Here is a 20,128-nt window from a genome sequence, read left to right as displayed (position 1 = left end):
GGTTACAGGAGGTGGGAGTGGGAGGCACCGTCCTACGGTGGTTCTCCTCCTACCTCTCGGACAGGTCGCAGTCGGTGTTGGTTGGGGGACAGAGATCGACCCCTAGGCCCCTCAAATATGGGGTGCCGCAGGGTTCGGTCCTGTCCCCCCTCCTGTTTAATATCTACATGAAGCCGCTGTGTGAGATCATACGCCGGCACGGAATTAAATATCATCAATATGCGGACGATACACAACTGTATCTGTCCGCCCTGTGCCAACTCAGTGAAGCGGTTGAAGTGATGTGCCAGTGCCTGGAGGCTGTCAGGGTCTGGATGGGAGTGAACAAGCTTGCACTCAATCCAGACAAGACCGAGTGGCTATTGATGCTGCCTCCCAAGGATGGTCCTGACATTCCACCTCTTAGCCTGGGGGGTGAAATTATTCACCCCTCGGAGAGGGCTCGCAATCTGGGTGTCCTCCTGGACCCACAGCTGACGTTAGAACACCATTTGTCAGCTGTGACCAGGGGGGCCTTTGCCCAGATTTGCCTGGTGCACCAGTTGCGGCCCTATCTGGACCGGGAGGCACTTCGAATGGTCACCCATGCCCTCGTCACCTCAAGACTGGATTACTGTAACACGCTCTACATGGGGCTGCCCCTGAAGAGTGTCCAAAGACTACAGCTGGTCCAGAATGCAGCCGCGCGAGCGATAATGTTACACCTATCCTCCGCGAGCTGCACTGGCTTCCTATTGGTCTCCGGACCCGTTTCAAGGTGCTAGTCGTTACTTTTAAAGCCCTACATGGTATTGGACCTGGCTACCTGAGAGACCGCCACCTGCCATTTACCTCCCAACGACCAATAAGATCACACAGGTTGTGTGTCCTCCGGGTGCCATCGACCGGACAATACCGGCTGGCGGCTCTCCGAGGGAGGGCCTTCTCTGTAGCTGCACCGGCCTTGTGGAACAAACTACCTGCTGAGATCCAGACCCTCACCACTTTCCCGGCCTTCCGTAAAGCAACCAAGACCTGGCTGTTCCGGCAGGCTTGGGGCTGTTGACTATTCCAGCCCCATTTGATGAAATGGATGTTGTGTTGTTTTTAATTCTGTAATTTTAAATGTTTTTAAATGCTTTTATTTGTTGTGAGCCGCCTAGAGTCCCTAGGGAGTGGGCGGCATACAAATTCTATTAAAGTTTCAAAGTTGTGGGACGCGGTGGCTCAGTGGCTGAGACGCTGAGCTTGTCGGTCAGCAAGGTCGGCGGTTCAAATCCCTAGCGCCACGTAACAGAGTGAGCTCCCGTGACTTGTCCCAGCTTCTGCCAACCTAGCAGTTCGAAAGCACGTTGAAAATGCAAGTAGAAAAATAGGAACCAACTGTGGTGGGATGGTAACAGTGTTCTGTGCACCATCGGTGTTTAGTCATGCTGGCCACATGACCACGGAGAAGTCTTCAGACAGCGCTGGCTCTTTGGCTTTGAAACGGAGATGGGCACTGCCCCCTAGAGCTGGGAACGAGTAGCACATATGTGCCAGGGGAACCTTTACCTTTACCGTATCCACAGTTGAGTTAGGGTGAAGACCTCAAGTTCTCCGGAACATTTCCTCAGCGAGCGATGGTCAAGAATAAGGGACGAGGAAGAAGCAATTTGGAGCTGGCATCTTAGGTATGGCAAAGTCCCCTTTGTAGAAAGGGGTTGCACATTGAATTGATGTGAAAGTGAGAAATTGTTCCAACCTAGGTTTCACCGAATCACGAAGCAGACTCCTTTTCCCAACAAAACCCTTTTTTTATTAAGCTAATGGGAATTCCTCTCATTCATATTGAGCAAAGTCCCGGGAAACAGTCTTTCAAAGGTGAATTTACAACCACAGACCTCATCAGGCTTGGAGAGCTGCCAGGCTGATAGCTTCCAAACGCAACGCTATACAAGGAAATACTTGACAAAGAGTCCTTGAGAGTCACAAACAAATCTTCACACTAATTAAGTGAACCAATTGTCTCCTGCAAACTCCACTCCTCTTTATTCCCTATGGGAGGGGCCATTCACCGTCCACCCATGCCTTTACTCCTGTCAGCAAGGTGACAATAGAGTTATTCTAAGTCTTCTCCAAAACCAAAGTTCAATGACTTCAATCATCTTCCTTTCCTGCTTCTTCAAAAGCCCAGCCTTCACCTCCACAGTGTCATGGCTTGCACGATTCTGATCTTTGTAGATACACAGGTAGTCCTTGACTTAGCAATAGTTCATTCAGTGACTGATACAAGTTACAAGAGTGCTGAAAAAAGTGACATATAGCAGAAGGGCTGCTGGTACTTGGGGTCATATGCTTTTAGAAGCACCTGGATTTGTAAATGCTGTTGTTGTTGTGACCGGCTCCCCAGGGAAAAACTTTCAGAACCAGTGGTTCAAGAACGCATTGTTTGGCTGAGGTTTACCTAAGCGCATCTCCTGCCTCGCTGAACGGAAGCATCAGGAAGTGAATTCATGCCAAGGGTGGTTTGCAAGTGAATCTTACCACCCTGGGCTAGGTTGCAAAATGTGCCTCTATGGCCCAATCCAATTAATATTACTTAATAGGTCAGGAATGTAATCCCTGGACATGCTGGCTGTCAATTGTTATTATATACTTTATTCATTAAACATGGAACTCAGTCAACTGAACATTCAAAAATGCATCACAAATACCAGTGACTGGTGCTAATGGTTGATACGGTTTGCTGTCAGCATCTTAGGTATCAACCAAGGACCTTCTTAAAATATAAGATGTTCCGAGTAGCGCAGTTTTTGAAGTTCCGGTGTTGTTATTGCAGGAAGCTGCAGTTTCTTAATGTATTTTATAACATGCTTGGACATGGTACCAAGTGCCCTGATGACAAGGGGTATCACTGTTACATGTTTGATCCATAATCGGTTAGTTTCGATGGCCAAGTGGCGGTATTTCGTGATTTTTTCCCAGTTCTTTTTCTTTGACTCTGGCATCTCCTGGTACCGCAATGTCAATAAATTGCACACTTCAGCCCTCTACAACCCTGATATTACTACTACTACTACTACTACTACTACTACTACTACTATTATTATTATTATATACTTTATTCATTAAACATGGAAGTCAACTGAACATTCAAAAATGCATCACAAATACCATTGACTGGTGCTAATAGTTGTTACGGTTTACTGCCAGAGTCCTAGGTATCAACCAAGGACCGTTTTAAAATATAAGATGTTCTGAGTAACACAGTTTTTTGCAGTTCCGCTGCTGTTATTGCAGGAAGCTGTAATTTGTGGATGTATCTTGTAAAATTCTTGGACATGGTGCCAAGTGCCCTGATGACAATGGGTATCACTGTTACATGTTTCATCCCTAGCCGTGTAGTTTCGATGGCCAGGTCGTGATATTTCATGATTTTTTCTAGTTCTTTTTCTTCGACTCTGGCATCTCCAGGAACAGCGATATCAATAAATTGTACACTTCGGCCCTCTACAACTGTGATATCTGGTGTGTTGTGCTCCAAATGACGATCCGTTTGTATTCGAAAGTCCCACAAGATCTTCACTTTCTTATTTTCAATAACTTTTTTCACTTTATGTTCCCATGACTCTCTGATTTACAAGTAAATCATTTTTTTTACATAATGACCAGTGGATTAATTTAGCAACTCGGTCATGTCTAGCTTTGTAATCGGTTTGTGCGATTTTGCTGCATTCACATATTAAATGTGAAACAGTTTCAACTTTGTTATTGCAAAGTCGGCAGTTTGGGTTGTCAGTGGATTTTTGTATCTTCACTTTCATGGCATTAGTTTGTCGTGCTTGTTCTTGAGCAGCCAGTATTAAACCTTCTGTTTCTTTCTTGATAGTTCCCATCTTAAGCCATGTCCATGTCAAGTTGTCATCACATTTTCTTTCAATGTTTTTCAAGTGCTGTCCATGCAAAGCTTTGGTTTTCCATCTCATTTTCTGTATTATTATTATTATGTGGTTAATCTTTGGTGAGATTCACAGCCTTTGGGGCTGGTTGGTAGCTCAACAGCTTGAGTCCTAACCAAGGACCTAGGAATTGTTAAGGTAACGTCGGAGGATATAAGCTGTTCCAAGTAAGGTGGTTTTTTGTAGAATCAGAATGTTCAAGTCTGATAAATTTAAAATTTCCAAATAGGGAGGTAGCCCTTTAGGTATTGCTCCAAGGGCTCCAATTACAATTGGGACAACACTCGATTTCTTTTTCCACAGTTGCTCAAGTTCAATTTGTAAGTCCCAGTACTTTGTGATTTTCTCTTGCTGTTTATCTTCAATTCGTGCATCTCCAGGTATTGCAATGTCAATGAACCATATTACTACTACTACTACTACTACTACTACTACTACTACTACTACTACTACTACTACTACTTCTTCTTCTTCTTCTTCTTCTTCTTCTTCTTCTTCTTCTATCTTTTATTCATTAAACATGAAACTCAGTCAACCTATACATTTAAAATGTACAATATATGATGTATCCCAAATTATTATCATCATCATCATCATGAATACATTATTATTATATGTATCAGAAATTATTCCTACTGTTGTTATTATTATTATTTCTTTTATTCATTAAACATGAAACTCAGACAACAGAACATTTAAAAATGTTCTGAGTCCTCATTTTACCGACCTGCGAAGGGTGACTCAGCCTTCCATCCTTCCAAGGTTGGTAAAATGAGGACCCATATTGTTGGGGGCAATAAGCTGACTCTGTAAACCCCTTAGGACTGTAAAGCACCGTGAAGCGGGATATAAGTTTAAGGGCTATTGCTATTTGTGACCTTCCAAGCTAGCTCCCAACCAGCAACGGCAAGCTGGATTTACTTAACAATTGCAGCAATCCCTTAGCAACCATGGCAAAAAGGTCATATTATTGGCTGCGATTCATTTAACAACCACATTGCGTGGCAACAGAAATTCTGGTCCCAATTCTGGTTGTTAAATCAAGGACCATCTGTACCATGTTAAAGGGGGTGAAAAAAATCAAAACAGAAACCAACAGCGTATGGGGAAAAAAGTGATGTATTTTCTAAAGTTTCATTGACACAACCCAGAAATAAATCATGTATTAGAGAGAACACACACACACACACGAGTGAAAGTTATATGAAATGTAACCTGGGTGATTCTCATTCATTTGTGAATTCCATAGGGTGAAAAAAGGACTTTGTACAACAATGGCTCAAGCATTCCTCTCTTCAGGCAGTATATACTCCAGTCCTAAATGCAGGAAAATCTCTTCCTCGGACGCAGCAGGCAGGAAAATTTTCTGAAGGATGAGCAAAAAAATAAATAAATACATACACATTAATCAATTAGTGAAAACCTTCTCTATTTTTTTGCATCCTGTCCAAGGCTCGGCCAATTCCCCATAGCCAAATACATATGACTGCCCATACATGTATGCTTGTGCACAAACTAAGATGTTATTCGTAGCTTGTGCTAAACCAGGTTTTAATTGTATTGGTTGGAGAACTCATGATTGGCAAACTGAAATGGCTGGATTTCCTACCAGGCGAGCCAAAAATATGTGTGTAAGTTATTTATTTATTTCAGCGGCATGGTGGCCTACTGGTGAAGCTAATCACCTCCCACTCAGAAGGTTGAGAGTTCAATCCTAGGTAAAGGTGAATATTTTTCTCCCTGGGAGCAAAGAAAAAAGTATCTGCTGTGAACTCTGCATAGGCGTCAGGAAGGGCATCCGGCCAATAAACGCTCAGCTCCATCCAGCTGCCATGACTGTATAGTGCAGCCTTTATTGTCATTGTACATCATGCGTATAATGAAATTAGCTAAATTGACTGTACCCTAGATTAAGGGATTACAGGGTCATAAAAGGGAATTTTATTTCTTTGTAACATTTATTGGTGCCCATCTTACCACAAGATTATCTCTGGGGATCTTATAATCTATATATTATCTCAATCTCTGTCTCTATAATCTCTGTGTGTAAGTGTGTGAATACAGCCACCTACCTACCTACCAACTACCACTCTATCTATCTGTCTGTCTGTCTGTCTGTCTGTCTATCTGTCTATCTATATATCTATCTATCATTTATCTATCATTCATCCATCCATCCACCCACCCACCCATCTATCTACCTACCTATCCATCACTCTATCCATCCATCTATCTGTCTATCTACACACACATACACACACACACAAATTAATACCATCTAAATGCAAGATTTTCTTGGCCTTTATACACCAGAATTTGTATCCAGGTTTCTCTACTGCCTCCAATGACACCATCTACCCTGAACCTTTGCAGGAGAAAAAGAAAAATTCTCTCCAAGGGTGCCAAATGCAAAATCCTTCCTTCCTTCCTGAGATTCTTCCTCCAGAAACCCCTTACCTGCTCCAGGTGATAGAGACCATGGCTATTGAGGGTCATTTTCTTCTCCCGCTTAGAGAAACGGCGGAGGTCTCGTTCAAAATTCTGGGAAGGGGAAGGAAATGAAAGAACTTAGTCCCGAGTGAAGCGCCAAGTGGATTACACACACACACACACACACAAACACACACACATATGTACATAAATGACCTTACACTCTGGAGAAAAATACTGTGGGGGTAAGACACCCCTAACACCCCTCGAGGTGTGTGTTCTGTTAAGATACAGCCTGTTGTGCCTTAAAATGGCTTCTACTGTACTGCCGTACAATGGCTTCTACTGTACAGGGCAGTGGAGTTGTGGTTAGAGTTTCACAGTATTCCACAAGGGGGCTCCCTCTGGTATGGGGGAAAATCCAACATTAGAAATTATGTTTGGTCTGGACATTTTCAACAAATCAGGGTTTTTCTTGTCTAATACAGAATTAGGAGAAATAAATACCTGGGCAATGCCAGGTTATCAGCTAGTTTATTAATAAAGGCTCCTCCGAATGTGAAATACGTGGGAATGGAGGAGTTTGCCTGACCCATCTCTGAAAGATCACCTGCTCTCTCCCAAACTTTGAATCAGTTTTAGAAGGCTGAGGAAGGAATTTGGCATTTCTAGGAATGCCAGTCTGCTGAACATCTTTGATTAGATGTCAACTTTGGTGGCTGGTGAGTAGGAATAAAGCCACAAACAGGTACTTCAAATATCCAGGTAAGATAGCTTTGAAAACTAACAGGATGATAACCAGATAATCAAAGAATTAGAAGGACTCTTTTGCCTTCCTCTGTTTGCAATCTGTTATTCCATGCAATCTGGAAAAAATGAGAACAGGCCTTTGTTTGATTTTGTTTTTACAGAAATCTGAATTAAGTTTCATTTTTTAAAATTTTCACCCTAGTTCTTTAACATATCCATTCTGAATTTGATTTCAGTCTTCTGCAGTATTGTTGTTGTGAGTCGTGTCTGACCCATTGCGACCCCATGGACAATGTTCCTCCAGGCCTTCCTGTCCTCTACCATCCTCTGGAGTCCATTGAAACTCACGCCGACTGCTTCAGTGACTCCATCCAGCCACCTCATTCTCTGTCGTCCCCTTCTTCTTTTGCTCTCTATCTTTCCCAGCATTAGGCTCTTCTCCAGGGAGTCCTTCTTCCTTCTCATTAGGTGGCCAAAGTATTTGAGTCTCATCTTCAGGATCTGGCCTTCTAAAGAGCAGTCAGGGTGGATCTCCTCTAGGACTGACCGGTTGGATGGCCTTGCAGTCCAAGGGACTCGCAGGAGTCTTCTCCAGCACTGTAGTTCAAAGGCCTCCATTCTTTGGCGCTCAGCCTTCCTTATGGTCCAACTTTCACAGCCATCCATTGCAACTCAGTTCAGTTCAGTTCAGTTGAGTTTATTTATAGGCCGCCCTTTTCCCTGAGGGGACTCAGGGCGGCTAACAACTTGTATGGGAGGGGAAGACATACAATAACATAAAAACACAATATATAATTAAAACCAACTGGGAAAACCATAGCCTTGACTAGACACACTTTTGTTGGCAGGATTCTTTCTGCAGTATTACAGAAGGGAAATGCCTAAAATGTCTTTTCCCGTAGGAGATTGTCTTGAATTTGAGGAAAGGAAAGATCTCCAAAAGCAAACAAGCTAAGGATGGGAGATTTGGTTACAGGCTTATAAAATAGAAATGACTCTTAATCCTTCATACAAACATTTTAGGAAGAAGAAAGTCAAGCATTTCAAAGAGAGCATGGCCAATAATTCAATAACAATGGAGGCCCAGAGGGCTCTTATTTCAGCCCCAACGTTTGGTACTCTAAGCTCTCATCCTGGGCACTGAAATGCCTTCGAGAAAGTCTGGGTGAATTTCTCTTCCACTGTGCAGTGAAGGGCCTTGACCTTCTCTCAGAAGGGCTGCAGAAGGATTGGAGTGTAAAGGTTAAAGTGAACTCTTTGCCTGCAGGAGCACCTGGCCTCTCCAGGTAAATTTAAAAAAAACCCAAACGCGTGGAGGAAAAGAAAGAGAAAGAAAAAGAGAACAGAAAGAGAAAGAGAGAGAGACAGACAGACAGACAGCCCCCCCCAAAAAACATTTGGAGTGCTAGTTAATTTGACATCCCAAATATCAGCATTGTTTAACTACATGATGGATGGATGGATGGATGGATGGATGGATGGATGAATGGAGATAGATAGATAGATAGATAGATAGATAGATAGATAGATAGATAGATATAGATAGATGATTAGATATATAGACACACAAGTATAAATAGATAGATGAGAGAGAGAGAGAGAGAGAGAGAGAGAGAGAGAGAGAGAGAGACAGAGAGAAAGAGAAAGAGAGAGAGAGAGAGAGACAGACAGACAGACAGACAGACAGAGATAGGCAGGCCCTGCCTGTTCCCCAGTTTGGGCTCCTCCTTAATTTGACATCCCAAATACCTACACGGTTAACTACATGATGGATGGATGGATGGATGGATATAGATAGATAGATGATAGATAGAGAAATGGAAGATGATATAGATGATAGATAATAGTTGATTAGATGTATAAACACATAGATAAAAAGATAGTTGCTAGAGATAGATAGACAGACAGACAGACAGAGAAATGGATGATGTTATAGATGATATAGATGATAAATAGATAATAGTTGATTAGATGTATAAACACAGATATAGATAAAAAGATAGTTGCTAGAGATGGATGGATGGATGGATGGATGGAGAGGGGGAGGGAGGGAGAGGGGGGGAGAGAGATAGGCCCTGTTCCCCAAGACCACACCCAAAGGAACACGAAACCACACCAAGCTCAGACACAGGATCCACCCAGCCCACCTGGAACTCACCCGTGAGCCGGTCCAGCCGAGCAAAGCAAACGGAAACTGGCCATAGGGGGTCACCACCAAGTCCACCCGCACAGCTTTTCGGGGACGGGACCTGCCAGAGGTGCCAGCGGTCTGAACAGCGGCGGCCCCTACAACCCCTGGATGGCTTCCAGTAAGATGGTCCCCGAGTTGAAAGATGGAGAGGCAGCGCTCAAAGTGGTCCATGTGGCTCGAACCACCGCTAACCCACAGCTCTTCATCTTCGAGTGAGAGGAGGCTGCTTCGGTGGAAACTGTGATACAGCAAGAAGCCCTGAGAAGGGAGCATTACAAAGACGACAAATCACAATTATTGGCAGTCCTCAACTTACAACCGTTCATTTAGTTCAAAGTTACCATGGCAATGAAAAAAAGAGATTCTTCGCCAGTTTTCACACTCTCGCGACTGCTGTAGCATCCCCAGGGTGGCATGACCAAAAACTGGGCGCTTGGCAACAGGGATGGATTTATGATGGTTCGTATTTATGACTTTTCCGGTGTCCCCGGGTCACGTGATTTCCCCCTTTTGTGACCTTCGGATGAGCAAAGTCAATGGGGAAATCAGATTCACTTAACAGCCATGTGACTAATTTAACAGCTGTAGCGATTCACCCCACACATGTGGCAAGAAGAGTCAAAAATGGGGCAAAACTCACTTAACCAATGTCTTGTTTAGGAACCTAAATTTTGGGCTTAATTGTGATCATAAGTTGAGGACTATCTGTAGAGGTTAATCTTTCCTTGAAACTATTTTCCAAGGCACCCGAAGGCCAGGTAAGGAACAATGGATGGAAACGGATCAAGGAGAGATTCAACCTGAAAATAAGGAGAACATTTCTGACAGTGAGAACAACCAACCCATGGAACAGAAGTTGCCTTCAGAGGTTGTGGGAGCTTCATCACTGGAGGCTTTCAAGAAGAGATTGGGTTGCCATCTATCAGAAATGGTAGTGGATCTCCTGCTTGAGCGGTGTGTGTGTGTGTGTGTGTGTGTGTGTGTGTGTGTGTGTTGGACTAGATGACATACAAGGTCCCTTCCAGTTGTGTTAATCTGTATCTCTTTGGCAAGTCCTCCCCTGCAGAAATGCGATTTCTGTGCAACTTTTTGAACAAACATATGTTTGCCACTTCCACTCATGTTCAGATCTGCCCATTTTGCCATATCCTCCCCTACCACTTTGCATTCAAGCCCTTGGCCTACCTGCCTATCCAGGATATTGATGACTTTGGGCAGGAGTCCCATTTTTTCACCTTCAGAAGGATGGGTGATAAGCAAGTCCACATCGTGGCCACGTGGCTTCCCTCTGTTGGGGGAGAGAGACAGACGGTCGCGACAAATTTCTAGCCAAGTTCGTTTTTATTGGCATTTTAACATTATTAAATATCACTTTATAATGCCTTGGTAAGGCCACACTTGGAATACTGCATTCAGTTTTACCACGATGTAAAAAAGATGTGGAGACTCTGGAAAGAGGGCAGAGAAGAACAATCAAGGTGATTAGGGGACTGGAAGCTAAAACATGCAAAAAACGGTTGCAGGAAGTGAGTGTGTCTAGTTTAATGAAAAGAAGGACCAGGGGAGACATGATAGTAGTAGGGAGTACAGCTATTCTCCAAAACAGCTGAAGGTAGGAGAAGAAGAAATGGGTGGAAACTAATCAAGGAGAGAAGCAACTTAGAACTAAGGAGAAATTTTCTGACAGAAAAATGAATCAGTGGAACAACTTCCCTCCAGAAGTTGTAGGTGCTCCAACACTGGAAGTCTTTAAGAAGATGCTGGATAGCCATTTCTCTGAACCGGTTTCCTGCCTAGAACTAGAAGACCTCCAAGGTGCCTTCTAACTTGTGTTGTGTTGTTGTATTGTATCATATTGTATTGTATGTATTGTATGTATGGTATTGTATTAATAGTGCTAAATGTTGCTGCATCGACCCCCCATTGGCTGGGTTCAGACAAAAACATTATACTCAAATTATTATTAACTAGCTGATAACCTGCCATTGCCTGGGTATTTATTTATGCTAATCCTGTACTAGATGGGAAAAGGAATGAATTATATAGTGTCAAGTCAAAGTAATGCTGGAACACACACACACAGACACACAAACTTGAATCCAAAATGCACACTATCACTGTCAAAAGTACTGGGATTTGACACACATACACACCACCACCAAATATATATGTTGTATTTGTGCTGATAAATAGAGAACCTTGTGGCTTAGTGGTTAACACATCTGCCTAAGATGTAATACAGCACAGGTTCTAATCCCAGTAAGGGTATGGTTGCTGATGAGAGCTAAATAGCTTGAAATAGATCTATACTAGTCTCCCTTTACTTATTTATCAGCACAAAACAACACAAAGGCAACAAAGGCAACAGTAAAAATATTGGGTTTCTGTCTAGATGGTCTCTTGTGACGAGCCGATAGATAGAGAATGGAAGCAGTAAGCTTCCTCCCATATTTGGGCATACCAGGGGTTGTGACACTAAATACATACATACATACATACATACATGTGTGTGTGTGCGCGCACATGCATGCATGCATGCATGTATGCATGACAAGGAGGAAAAGGTGGGAGGTAAATTTGCAACAATAGGGAATATAAAGAAAACATACCGATGATTTAAGGTAAGTAGTAAATAAAATCACCTTTGTTTTCTCTTGGGAGTTTTGGCAATTGTTTATTTCAAAATGAGGCAACAAACCCCACAAAATCTATTCACCTCCTAAATCCCCCGGTCAGCGTGACTGTCGCTCCAGGCAAAATCTGCTCAATCACCTGGCGGACCACCTGGCTGATGGCCTCGGCTTCCCAGAGCTCCACAGGGGTATTGAGGTCTTCATAATGAATAAGTCCTGCAGAGAAGAGGAGAGGAGAAGAGAGTCAGAAGAGAAGGAGAAGAAGAAGAGAAAGAAAAGAAGAAAAGAAGAGGAGGAGGAGAGAAGAAGTAGAGAAGGAAAAGGAGGAGGCGGGAGAGGGGGAGGGAGAAGGAGGAGGAGAAGAGAAGAAGAAGAGAAGAAGAGAAGAGAGGAGAGAAAAGAGAGAAGAAGAAAAGGAGAGAAGAGAAGACGAGGAAGAGAGGACGTAGAAGGAGAAGAAGGGGAAGGAGAAGAAGGAGGAGGGAGAGGGGGAGTGAGGAGGAGGAAAAGAGAAGAAGAAGAGAAGAGGGGAGGGGAGAGGAGAGAGAGAGAAGAAGAAAAGAAGGGGGAGAAGAAGAGAAGAAGAAGAGGAGAGGCGGAGGAGAGAAAGAAAAGAAGAGGATGAGTAGAAGGAGAAGAAGGAGAAGAAGGAGGAGGGAAGGGGGAGTGAGGAGGAGGAAAAAAGAAAAGAAGAGAAGAGGGGAGGGGAGAGGAGAGAGAGAGAAGAAAAGAAGGAGAAGAGAAGAAGAAGAGGAGAGGTGGAGGAGAGAAAGAAAAGAAGAGAAGATGAGTAGAAGGAGAAGAAGGAGAAGGAGAAGAAGGAAGAGGGAGAGGGGGAGTGAGAAGGAGGAGGAAAAGAACAGAAGAAGAGAAGAGTAGAGAGGAGAGAAAGAGAAGAAGACAAAAGGAAGAGGAGTAGTAGAAGAAGAAGGAGTGAGAGGGGAGGGAGAAGGAGGAGAAGAAGAAGAGAAGAGAAGAGAAGAGAAGAGAAGAGGAAGAGAAGACGTAGAAGGAGAAGGAGAAGAAGGAGGAGGGAGAGGGGGAGTGAGGAGGAGGAAAAGAAGAGAAGAAGAAGAGGGGAGGGGAGAGGAGAGAGAGGGAAGAAGAAAATGGGAGAAGAAGAGAAGAAGAAGAGGAAAGGCAGAGGAGAGAAGGAGAAGAAAAGAAGATGAGAAGGAGAAGGAGGAGGAGAAGAAGGAGGAGGGAGAGGAGGAGGGAGAAGGAGGAAGAAAAGAAGAGAAGAAGGAGAAGAAGTGAGAGGGGGAGGGAGAAGGAGGAGGAGAAGAGGAGGAAGACAGAAATGTAATCTAAGAACTAGATTTGTATCTCAACATTTCCAAAAACATTTCTATAAAGTCTTTGCAGTCAAAAAATTGTCCACCCCACATTGAAGCAAAATCATACTCTGTTTTCCCTGAAAATAAGACCTCCCTGGATAATAAGCCCAATCGGGCTTTTGAGCGCATGCACTAAAATTAAGCCATCCCCCCAAAATAAGCCCTCCTTGAAAATATTGCAACGCAGCAGCAGCAGCCATGAGGTGACTACGCTCGCCACCTCCTGCACCTCAAAAATAATAAGACCTCCCCGAAAATAAGGCCAAGCACTTATTTAGAGGGTCAAAAGAAAATAAGACCCTGTCTTATTTTAGGGAAAACACGGTAATCATCACTCCAGCTTCCAATCTTCTATGGCGTTGTTGTAATATGGTGTCACCAAAGGGCCCTTCAAATAAACTAAATAAAAATGACCTTTTTTGCATGAATCACTCACCTGCTTGTTGTTCTTTGTTCAATTTTACCTGGTGCAATGATAAGTCAGCGAGCGTCCTGAGGCCTTCCTGGTACCACTGGCTGGCTATCTTTACTCCAATTCCAAAGATCTTTGTGAAAAGCTACGGAGAAAAAGGAATTCCTTAAAATGCCTTCCCTGTCTGTGTAAGCAAAAGGTCCATAATTCAACCACTTAACAGGTCAAGAATGCAGGAAGAAACATGGGGTCCTTGGTGCTTGGCTGTTTTCCTGCAGACATTTCATTACCAAACTAGATAACACCATCAGTGCTAGAAGGGACTAGAGTTTGCAGGGAGGAGGAGGAAGAGGAGGAGGAGGAGGAGGAGGAGGAGGAGGAGGAGGAGGAGGAGGAGGAGGAGGAGGAGGAGGAGGAAAACTGTGGGGTCCACGGTGCTTTCTGAGGTTGGTTGTTTTCCTGCAGTCATTTCATTACCAAACCAGACAACATCATCAGTGCGCTGGTAAGGAAGCGTCTGCAAGAAAACCACCAAAACGAGAGAGAGCACCAAGTACCCCTCATTTCAACCTTGAGATGCAAATATTCTCCTCTACTGGAGGAAGAAATTCATACAGGATTGGCATTTCCAAAAATCAAAGCAAAACCATCATTTTGCTGCTAGCATTTTCCTGGACTTCTCTGCTGCAATTTCTTAAGAAAATCAAATCGGGGTTCATTCTTAAAACTAGAAAATGGGTTTCACTCCGTTTTCAATCCTGGCTATTCACTGGGTGAATTATAGCCAAGACATCCCACTTTACATTAAAAAAAAAACCAGTAAACGATCATCCAAACCCACAGGCTCCAATTCATCTCTCTCTCTAGGCTGGTCAAGGGGCTTAGCAGCAGGCTGAATCCAAGAAGTTCTTAAAACCTCTTGAATAATTTTCACAAAAATAAAATTGAAGGACGGGACCCCTCTAAAGTCAGCGGGTGTGTGGGGGGGGGGTCACTAAATGTAGAAGTACATTTCCTGAACTACAGAATGTAAAATATTCAGTGGGAATCGTGTTTTTTTTACCTGGGGATTGAAATTTCAGTATATATCTTGACCCGAGAGTATACTGTGGACTAGAAACTTGCACTGGCACCCCAAAACCTAAGGAAGCTAAACTTCTCCCGAAACCAGCAGTGCACTCATAATTCAGGCAGTGAACCTCTGACAATAGGAATGCATGAAATGCCACGTCCCAAATTCCATGCCATGTTCTCCCCCCATGCAGGGGTAGCCATTGGCTGCACCTTCATTGTCCGGTATCTCTCCGATTGTCTGACTTTCTCCACCTCTGCAGAGATCCCATCTTCCAGCATTTCCTGTTGAGAAGGAACACACACAATACAGGTAGTCCTTGACTCACAACCACAATGGAGTCCAACTGTTGCTAAGTGAGACAGTTGTAAAGTGAGTTTGGCCCCGTTTTACGATGTTCTTGCTACAGTGGTTAAGTGAATCACTGCAGGTGTTAAATTAGTAACACAGTTGGGAAGTGAATCTGGCTTCCCCATGGAAGAGGAGGAAGAAGAGGAGGAGGGTGAGGAGGAGTATGAGGGTGAGAAGGAGGGTGAGGAGTATGAGGGTGAGGAGGAAGAGGAGCAGGAGGAGGAGCAGTAGGGTGAGGAGAAGGAGGGTGAGGAATATGAAGGCAAGGAAGAGTATGAGGGTGAGAAAGAGGGAAAGGGGGAAGGGAGGGAGGAAGGAAGGGAGAGAGAGAGAGAGAGAAAGAAAGAAAGAAAGAAAGAAAGAAAGAAAGAAAGAAAGAAAGATGACAAACAAGGGGCATCACAATGCAAAACCAACAGGAAGGTCACGATGCTCGAATGGGATAAGACGACCAGAGTCTTCCTCTACCTGGATGATTCTCCGCGAATGCTCCCCAATGCAAGGCACAGTATGGAGCTGCTGAATCCTGTCAACCCTCCAGGGCAGGGCCTTAAGCACCGAAGCCGCCCTGGAAAAGGCCAAGCTGCGACCCTCACTGCCATTGAATTTCGCCTCTTCCGCCATAGTTTCGAGGGCCTCCTAGAAAAAGGCAGAAGGTAACATGGACACCTGGAGAGACTTTGGTCCAGACCAAGTCCAAGCCCTCCAAAGAGGCGGGTTGCTTGGGTGGGGGGCGTGACCAGGGTGTGTGTCCTACTCGGACTCCTGCATCACAGCAGGGGAGGGGGGCGTTTTTGCCATCCCCAGGCTCCAGAGGCTTTCCTTGATCCCCGGGAGGTAGAGCTAGAGGAGCTAGAGGATTCTGGGAACTGAAGTCCACCCCTCTCTAAATGGCAGAGATTGACTGGTCTAGAGGAAGTCACCTTACCGTGAGTGTGGAGTTGTGGTGCAGCAGGGGAGTCCGTCTCTGGCAGATGTAGGGGGCCACCTGGCCTTTTTCTTCTGGTGGCCCTATAGGAGTGGCCACCTGGGCAAAAAGAAAGAGGTGAGACACTTCAGAAGTGTCCAAGTCATCCTTAATTAATTTTGCTCTGATTCACATGCAAGCAAAGTCTCAAAAACCATGGGGAAGGACGGACGGACGGACGGAAGGAAGGAAGGAAGGAAGGAAGGAAGGAAGGAAAAAGAAAGAAGGAAAGAAAGATAAGAGAAAAAAGGAAGAAAGGAAAGAAGGAAAAAGAAAGAAGGAAAAAGATGGAAGGATGGATGGATGGATGGATGGATGGATGGAAGGAAAGAAAGAAAGGGAGGGAGGGAAGAAGGGAGGGAAACAGAAAGATAGGAAAGGATAGGGAAGGGAAAAGGGACAAGGAAAGGAAAGGAAGGAAGGAAGGAGAGCAAAGCAAAGGCAGGAAGCATAGATGGAGAGTAGGAAAGAGGGAGTGAAGGAGGGAGGAAGACTTAAGACCAACTTAAGACCTGAAGGACGCAGGTTGAGCAGAGCAAGGTGAAAGGCGTACAGGTGAAAAGCTCCAGCCTTGTTCTTAAAGACAACCCCAAAGTGCCACCTGTAAGGATGCTTTTGTACCTTCAGCCGATGCCTGGGTTCAATCTCAACGGGCCGACTGGCACCCATGCTCTCCGTGAACCAGATGAAGTCCAGCAGAGCTGGCCCATCTCCTACACCTGCTTTGGCAGGTGGCCTTCCATTCTTCTTCAGCCACTCAACCACCTCATCTCCAGAATTGCCTTCGGACACAACGTGAGTCACTTTCTCACTAGGACCAAAAGCAAAGATGTATGAAGCTGGGCTCAATCACAGATTAAACCTTAGATGGCATCACCTGTCTCAGGGGCGCCTGTGGCAGCCCGAGTTCTCTGCCAGTAAAAATGGGCACCCGAGCTAGAATTGTATTTGCACAAAACTGGAAAACAGACAAAATCCCGTCAGAAGGGGAGATAATAAAATAATAAAAATAGCCTGGGGGTGGTGGTTAAAAATACAATTACTATATATGTATACTTTTTTCTCTTTTAAAAAAGGAGGAGGAAAATATATGTTAAAATTAAATATGTATATTGAAAAGGAATTATAAATACCATCAACATAAAATGGAGCTTGCTCAGAAGCTGAAATACACCAAGTAAATTAGATGAAAAGTGGGAAGTAGAGAAGGGAAGAAAAGAAGGCTAGGAGAGTGGGCGGGGGGGGGGAGAGGAGGAGAGAATAAAGGAGTGGAAAGGGGAGAGAGGAGGAGGAGAGAGGAAGGGGAAGTTGAGAAGAGAAGGATTACAGAGGGAAGAAAGGAGGTAGTGGGGAGGAGGAGAGAGCGAGAAGAAAATGATGGATAAGGTACAAATACGGTGTATGGAGAGCAGAAAAGCCAATAATTGTTTTGGGGAGTTGATAGTAAGACAAATTGATGTAAACATTTAATAATATAATACTATGTTGGCTATGTAATAGTATACAAGTGATTATATGTTATGAAAATGAAAAAATAAAAACTTTATATATGAGAAGGGGAGATAATAAAGAAAATATTGGATTGCGCAGTAATGAATAGGTTAACACTGAAAATAAAGGACAAAGAGGAATCGGTGTACTTCAGGACTTGGGGGTGATTTTATGATTGGTTAGAAAAAGGAATATAAATAAAAAAGATTTCAGATTAAGCAACCCATATGATACATTATCAAATCTAGGGGAGTTAAAGGGAAAAATAGAAAAGTATTAAGATACAAATATAGTTTAAAAGATGATACAAGTGGAATTATAGAGAAATAAAAAATGTAGAAGAGGAAAAAAATTTTTACGTAAATACGAGACTGGAATCATTGGAATTTCTCCCTGAAAATCCATCAGAGTGAAGAAGAAAATAAGCAAGGGCAACAAAGGAAGGAAGGAGAAAGAGGAGGGAAAAGAAGAAGGGGTAAAGGAGAGGAAGCAAGGGAGGGGTAGTAAGAGTAGGAGAGAGGGTAAGGAGGAGAAGAAGAGAGGAGTGGGGGAGAGGGAGGGGAAGAAGAAAAGATAAAGGTGAGGAAGAAAGAAGAAGGTAAAGAAGGGAGGTTGAGAAGAAAAATGGAGTAGGGTTGTTTCAAAATAAGATGGATGTACGGGATGGAAAGAAAGCGATTATGCTTTTTATATGTTTAAACAGATTGTGGTAAATGCTAGCAAATAACCGATAAATATTAAGAGTACTCATGAGAGTCACCATCAGTGAGCTATTGGGCAGCTCTACTTGGTCTATTGTGGGGATGTTTGGGTGGTTTAGAGGCAGGGAACTTTTTGGTGAGTGGAGGTGTGTTTGGGGATTGTTGTGTGTTGGGCCTGATCTCTGGGTGTTATGTGAATTTATTTGTATGTGTAAACTGTATATATATATGTACAATGACAATAAAGTAAAGTAAAGAGTAAAGAAAAGAGCAAAGAAGTAAAGTAAAGTAAAGTAAAGTAAAGTAAAGTAAAGTAAAGTAAAGTAAAGTAAAGTAAAGTAAAGTAAAGTAAAGTAAAGTAAAGTAAAGTAAAGTGAATGTATATTTGTGAATGTATATGGAAAGAAAAAAATTTAAACTTTTTATTAAAAAGGGGGGAGAGCTCCCACGCTCAGTTTTCGGCTGCCACTGCCTCCTGCAACCCTCTGCCAGTGAAAACGGAGCTTGGCTCTCCAAGCTCCGTTTTCACTGGCAGAAGCACCGTGGGCCGGTCATTTGCTTTTTCCAGGTTGGCTCCACGGGCTAGATCTAAGGACCCAGCAGGCTGCGTCCGGCCCCCAGCTCTCAAGTTTGACACCCCTGCCTTCCATCTTCGTGGCCCTTCAGCCCACTCCCGTGGGGGAGCCACCTACCTGCAGGGATCGTCTACACAGAAGCCTCGGCTGCGAGCCAAGGAGGTGAGGAACGTTTTCCGGCTGGTGCCCATCCTCTTCTCAACCAGGCCGAGCACGACTTCGGGGAAAAGCACTGGGTACACGGAGTTAGCTGATTGACCCGGCTCAATCCGAGGAGGGCGCCGTTTTTTCACCAGCAGTTGGGCCATGATCTGCCCACTGGTGTGACGCACCCGTCCTTTTCCCAAGAAGCCTACTTGGAGAAATGAATTGTTTTATTTAATTTGTCAGTGGCGCAGTGGCTAGAGTGCAGTACTGCAAGCTACTTCTGCTGACTGCCCGCTTCTAGGGAGGGTGAGGGATGGCTTCTAGGGGGTGTGGCTTCCACGGGGGGGGGCCTTCTAGGAGTGGTAGTGGGTGGTGACTTCTAGGGGGGGCGGCTTCTAGAGAGGGTGGGGGTGGCTTTGAGGGGGTGTGGCTTCTACAGGGGGTTGGGGACTTCTAGGGGGTGGGGGTGGCTTCTAGGAGGGGCTGGAGGGCTTCTAGGAGTGGTGGGGGGTGGCTTCTATGGGTTGGCTTGGGGGCTTCTAGGGGTATGACTTCTAGGGGGGTGCTTCTAGAGAGTGTGGGGGTGGCTTCTAGGGGGTGTGGCTTCTAGGGGGTGTCTGGGGGGCTTCTAGGGGCTGGGGAGCTTCTAGGGAGTGTGACTTCTAGGGGAGACGCTTCTAGACGGGGTGGGGGTGGCTTCAAGGGGGTGTGGCTACTACAGGCGGCTGGGGTCTTTTAGGAGGGGTGGGGGTGGCTTCTAGGAGGTGGGGGGCTTTTAGGGGGTGGGGCTTCTAAGAGTGGGGGGTGAGGGCTTCTGAGGGGGGGTTTCCCACACCTTCTTCGTCAGCTGGTGGTGGTGGTGAAGGGATGCCGTGGGTGGGTGGGCGGGCGGGCGATCACAAAACTGCCAAGCCTCCCCCCCACACACACTCCGGAGAGACAGTGATTACCGCAAAGCGTCCGCGCGTCTTTCTCTCCCGCAACCCGCCGAGCCCAGAGGAGTGGCTGCTGCAGCTGACAAAGTGCAAGGCAAAAAGCAAGGCGCGAGGAGCATTATCTGCTCCAGCTGCGGTCCGAATGAAGCTGTCCCCGCCCACTCATGCAAATGAAGGGGGATCTTAAAAGAGCGCCGAGCCTCCCCGCCAGGAGTC

General features: G+C 44.8%; 1 protein-coding gene across 1 annotated transcript; it reads right to left on the bottom strand.

The window, feature by feature from the left end:
• Positions 1-5,033: 5,033 nt before the first annotated feature.
• On the bottom strand, positions 5,034-20,058 carry POLM (DNA polymerase mu). Its single transcript, XM_032229498.1, has 12 exons — positions 19,928-20,058; positions 18,948-19,182; positions 16,685-16,874; positions 16,025-16,123; positions 15,565-15,735; positions 14,958-15,029; positions 13,698-13,818; positions 12,008-12,140; positions 10,477-10,579; positions 9,259-9,549; positions 6,378-6,461; positions 5,034-5,286 (listed from the first exon to the last, which is right to left on the bottom strand). Exons 2-12 carry the CDS (start codon positions 19,136-19,138, stop codon positions 5,200-5,202), a joined length of 1,542 nt encoding a protein of 513 aa, XP_032085389.1. The 5' UTR covers positions 19,139-19,182; positions 19,928-20,058; the 3' UTR covers positions 5,034-5,199.
• Positions 20,059-20,128: the final 70 nt, after the last annotated feature.

This window comes from Thamnophis elegans, chromosome 13, assembly GCF_009769535.1.
Source record: "Thamnophis elegans isolate rThaEle1 chromosome 13, rThaEle1.pri, whole genome shotgun sequence".
Classification (NCBI taxonomy): Eukaryota; Metazoa; Chordata; class Lepidosauria; order Squamata; family Colubridae; genus Thamnophis; species Thamnophis elegans.
This window is presented reverse-complemented; position numbering and strand designations above follow the sequence as displayed.

Coding starts and splice junctions, on each gene's coding strand:
- POLM (XM_032229498.1), bottom strand. CDS start 19,138: ATGGCCCAACTGCTGGTGAAAAAACGGCGCCCTCCTCGGATTGAGCCG. Junction 15,736..16,024: donor ACCACAACTCCACACTCACG/GTAAGGTGACTT, acceptor GCCTTTTTCTAG/GAGGCCCTCGAAACTATGGC. Junction 6,462..9,258: donor TCGGCTGGACCGGCTCACGG/GTGAGTTCCAGG, acceptor TCCCCTTCCCAG/AATTTTGAACGAGACCTCCG.